At 47.2% G+C, this 5,000-nt stretch overlaps 1 protein-coding gene across 4 annotated transcripts in view; it reads right to left on the bottom strand.

The window, feature by feature from the left end:
- The window catches only part of szt2 (SZT2 subunit of KICSTOR complex), an 87,227-nt gene that overhangs the window by 74,888 nt on the left and 7,339 nt on the right, over nucleotides 1-5,000 (bottom strand). For all 4 annotated transcript variants that reach the window (XM_035524533.1, XM_035524534.1, XM_035524532.1 and 1 more), the window contains exons 7-11: nucleotides 4,954-5,000; nucleotides 3,924-4,134; nucleotides 2,126-2,296; nucleotides 812-1,043; nucleotides 52-181 (exon numbers count right to left, since the gene is read on the bottom strand). The exon at nucleotides 4,954-5,000 is cut by the window's right edge and continues 60 nt beyond it. In XM_035524533.1, coding sequence (XP_035380426.1) covers nucleotides 52-181; nucleotides 812-1,043; nucleotides 2,126-2,296; nucleotides 3,924-4,134; nucleotides 4,954-5,000 — 791 coding nt within the window. The remainder of the gene's footprint in view (nucleotides 1-51; nucleotides 182-811; nucleotides 1,044-2,125; nucleotides 2,297-3,923; nucleotides 4,135-4,953) is intronic.

Raw genomic sequence — 5,000 nt, forward strand, 5'->3', positions numbered from 1 at the left:
TACTCTAGTCTTCAGCAAAAGGAACTAAATGGTAAAGAGGGAGGGGCCTACTGGGGTGGTGGAGCCAGGCGGGATGTAGAACAGTGGGACGCCATTTTTAGTGCTCTCAGGAATGGTGTAGTGCTCTGGGATGGAGTTAAAAGACTGCAGGTGCACCAGCATTTGGTCCGTCTGATTAATGCTGCAGTAATACAAAAAGATATTTATTTTATTTTAAATTACATCACAGCAAGGTCACTGCACCACAGGAAGCATGGCCAATGCCAGGTCAACACCACAGTAGGCTTGGTCAATGCCACGGGAGGTGTGGTCAACACTACAGGGGGCGTGGCCAACACTACAAGGGGCATGGCCAACACCAGTCATGAAAATCTTCCATCCTCAAATTAATACACTTGATCCTGTTAATAATAATGAAGTCTTTTAGCAGTGTTCACCTCACCCCTTCAGCATCTACAGCAAAATGTAGCATCAATAACCACAGATTTGTTTACATTACAGAAAAAAAACCAGCAGCACCTAGCAAATGAGCTGCTGAACTTATGCGTGGGGATGCATTGATTGGTGTTACATTTACATTTACAGCATTTAGCTGACGCTTTTACCCAAAGGGACTCACAATTCTGACTGAACACAACTTGAGTAATTGAGGGTTAAGGGTCTTGCTCAGGGGCCCAACACTGGCAACTTGGCAGTGGTGAGACTTGAACCGGCAACCTTCTGATTACTATTCGAGCACCTTAACCAGTGAGCTACCACTGCCCCAGTGCTGTGCTACAGTTGCTGCTATGGTTGGTGTTACGGTGCTGACCCCTGTAGAGTGTTCCAGAAGCGCCGGATGACGGAGGTGCGGTAGGGGCTGGTGATGGGCTTGCGCAGGGTGCAGCTGATGTCATGCAGGATGTCATAGCTGCCCTCCATGGTCACCTCCACCCGCGTGGTACGCTTAGTCGGGATAAGGGGCCAGCTGGCCACAGCCACATACTCAATACGCATGTTGTGTTTCCATAGCAACACAAGCTTCACCTCCAGCTGAGTGCCTCCTGAAAGGTGAGAGAGAGAGAGAGAAACAGACAGCAAGAAAGGTAAAGACAGGAAAGCAGAAGAGAAAAAGGGGAGAAAAAGAGGTTAGGGATGGAAGACTGTATGAAGTGTCAGATTATTTCTTTTTTGTCAGAGACACAAAGCAGATCAAGTCCAGACTCCGGGAGACACAAAACGACCCGACTGTCCACAGAGGACAGAACATGTGACCACTGTATGACAGGAGAGGTTGAGACAGATGCACTTTCTCCTCAGTTATTACTATAACAATTTAAAAACCTATATTTGCACTTTAAAAATACAAAACATAATCCCACACTTCAATAATATGGCCAAACAAGAAACAGAGTACATCTTCCTCAGAGCAGGACAAGCATCAAAATATGGCCTTCTGTGTAGCCACACACACACACACACACACTAATTGTTAATGTCTTTATGGCTTTTAGATGCCATTAATACCCCTACCACTGTTGTTGTTGTTGTTGTCTGAAATTAGAAATCTAAACATTTTCAGTGCCAATACCTATCTTGACTTGAGAGGGAGAAAGAAGAGAGAAGAGTAGATGAAAAAGAGAGGGAGACAGAAAGAAAGAGAGAGAGGGATGGTTAGAGGGAGAGAGAGAGAGAGAGAGAGAGAGAGAGAGAGAGAGAGAGAGAAAGAGAGAGAGAGGGCTAGTTAAAGGGAGTGAGTGAGAGAGAAAGAGAGAGAGAAAGACAGAGAGGGGGGATGGTAAGAGGGAGTGAGACAGAGAGAAGGATGGAGAGTGAGAGAGGGAGAGAGAGAGAAGGATGGAGAGAGAGGGGGAGAGAGAGAGAAGGATGGAGAGAGAGGGGGAGAGAGAGAGAAGGATGGAGAGAGGGGGAGAGAGAGAAGGATGGAGAGAGAGAGGGGGAGAGAGAGAGAAGGATGGAGAGAGAGAAGGATGGAGAGAGAGAGGGGGAGAGAGAGAGAGAAGGATGGAGAGAGAGGGGGAGAGAGAGAGAAGGATGGAGAGAGAGGGGGAGAGAGACCGCACTGATGACATGCAGACATGTCAGACATGCAGTGACTGTGGCAGACAGACAGAGTGGTGATCACCCTTAGCGATGTTGATCTCACGGATGGTGTAGCCCTCCCGCAGACGGACTGACAGCACACTACACAGGTCAGCATGCACCTCCTTGTCCGTGTGCTTCTTCCTACGGAGCACCAGTGTGGGATTCCCACTGGCTGACACCAGGTGCTCATTAAAGAGCTTGTGCTGGGAGACTAAAAAATACACACACACGCACACACAGATAAATACACCCAAACACAGTCCAAAGTTACCATATTTTAATAGCCTCTTCCCATTAAACCTAACCTTATTAAGGTTATGTTCACCTTCAGAGTCTAACCCCAACCCTAACCCTGACCCTCATTCTCCCAGACCCACTAAGGCCCCAATTTGGCACTATGAATTTCACCTTACTAATGGATGTGAAAACAACCTCATTGCAGATAGACCAACACTCATTTCCTGCTAGAGTGTCAACAGCCAGACAAGACAGATGTTCAACTCATGCTCAGAGTGACAGAACAGAATTAAGAGATGCATCGTGACCACTAACTGGAACAGAATAGAGCTTAGTTCCTCAAAAAAAACTCCAATTTTACGGTAATAAAATGGGCCCAACGCTTTTATGGAACTGCCACAAAACCGACACGTAGCAGACGTACACAGAACAGAGTGAGTGACATCTACCCCAGCATGATATCTACCCCTGACCTGTCGTTTAGGGTATTTACACTAGATTAAAAAAGCATTTAGTTCCCTTTAGATGTAATTACAGCGGTGAGTCTTCATCAGTAAAACTCTGCAGGCTTTGCATTCCTGGATTAGAGGGACTGAACCCATCCTGGATTGAACCCATCTCAGACTGGATGGAAAGTGAGTGATTTGCTGTCTACAGGTGTCTCCACAGATGTGGGGTTTAAGTCTGGGCTTCGGCTGGGCCCCTCAAGGACACTCAGAGTCTGGTCCTGAGGCCACCCCAGCGCTGTTTGGTTTCAGGTCAGGTCATTGTCGTGCTAAAAGGTGAACCATCCCTCCAGTCTGAGGTCGAGTGCACTCTGAAGGAGGTTTTCTTTGCGGGCCTCTCTGTATTTGGCTGCATTCATCCTTCTCCCGTAGTTCTCCACACCACGCTACATTAAAAGGGTAGTACTGAGCAGAGCTGGGTGTTCCTCAGACATCCGGCTTGGAGTTCTGCCCAGAAGGTTCAGGTTTTGTCCTGTCGGATGTTTTTTTGTTGAATTCCTCGTGCTCTCCGAGTCCTTTAAACGCTCCTCTGTCAGCAGGCTGACAAATGCCCTCGACTATAAAGGCCTGATCTGTGGAGAACTGCTGTCATCTGTCTGGCAGGCATTCCCAAATCTGTAGAGGACCTCTGAAGTTCTGCTAGCGATCACAGAGTTCTTGGACACCTGTGTGACCAAGGCACGTACTGTCCTGTTTGATCAGCTAATCAGTTTAATCAATCTCTTGATGTGTTCACTTCTGGTTTCACAATTATAGAGGTCACTGTGCTCATGGAAACACTCAAAGTTTTAGACAAGGTTTTCTACCCCTGCGCAGATCAGTGTCAACCCACAGTTTAAGCACAGAGATCAACAGATGGGTCCTTGGACCTCATGGCTTGGATTTAGTCCTGACTGTGAATTGTGGGGCCTTATACACCCTACTAAACTCTCCAATTCAATTTGCCAAAAGTGGATTCCACTCAGGTTTTGGAGATGTCACAAGGACAACGAAAGCAAACAGGATCGTATAATCCCAGTCAGAAGTAAAGAAGGCCCTCCACTACTGCAGCGAACATGAGAGAAGAATGGTGTGTGTAACCTGAGGTGCACTCACAGCAGTAGTAGTCAAGGTTGATAGACTCGCTAGTGCACAGGTAGGTATAGGTGAGGAAGGCCCGGTGGCAGGCGTTCATCTCCTGCCCTTTCGGCGCCGCTCCCGGACACGTGGACAGGTACGAGCCAAAGGTTGCCATGGAGATGAACTTCATCAGCTCCACATTGGGAACATAGCCAAAGCTGCAGTCGTAGCAGTAGGCTCCACCCACCTGACAGCCAACAGGAGCAGGAAACACATTAGTAACTGTTTTTCATAATGTAACTCCCCACAGCGTTCCCTTTATTAACACATATCATTAGCATAAGCCCTGCCCACCTATCAGGCAGCCAGCCTACACAGGATTCCTATGAATAATTCATAACAATTACCCACAGCAGTACTTTCATTACCGCATACCATTAACATAAGCCCTGCCCACCTGGCAAGCAACCTTCACAGGGCTCATATGAATAATGCATGACATAACTAACCATAGCAGTCCCCTGATCCCCAGACTCATGTGTCTTCAAAGCAATCTTCAAACACAGTCAAATTATTTCCATCCTTTTGGGTGTAAATTAAGGTAATTCCCAGGCTAAAAACCAGAACTTTTCTTTAATCACTGTGTTTTAGTTCTTCACTTTTCAGTTTAGTTAATTTTTTTCTGTCTATCCATGCCCAGATAAAGTCTAATCTACCTGGGTGCATTACGTGCACTACACAGACGAACACTTACATTTATGACAATTAGCAGGCACATTTATCCAAAACGTACTTAGGGTTAAGGGTCTCGCTCAGGGGCCCAACAATGGCAACGGTGGGACTTGAACTGGCAACCTTCTGATTACTAGCCAGTTGCTTAACAATTTCAATGCCTGGGAACTGCCAGCCCACAGAAAACCTCCTTCAGAGTGCACTCGACCTCAGACTGGAGGGATGGTTCACCTTTTAGCACGACAATGACCTGACCTGAAACCAAACAGCGCTGGGGTGGCCTCAGGACCAGACTCTGAGGCAGACAGGAGAGAATGAGAAAACACAGCCGCACCTGCACAAATGAACAGGAGATGGCGCCACTTCTCAGCTGGTTCAGCA

The sequence above is a fragment of the Electrophorus electricus genome, chromosome 3 (assembly GCF_013358815.1).
Source record: "Electrophorus electricus isolate fEleEle1 chromosome 3, fEleEle1.pri, whole genome shotgun sequence".
NCBI classification, from domain to species: Eukaryota; Metazoa; Chordata; class Actinopteri; order Gymnotiformes; family Gymnotidae; genus Electrophorus; species Electrophorus electricus.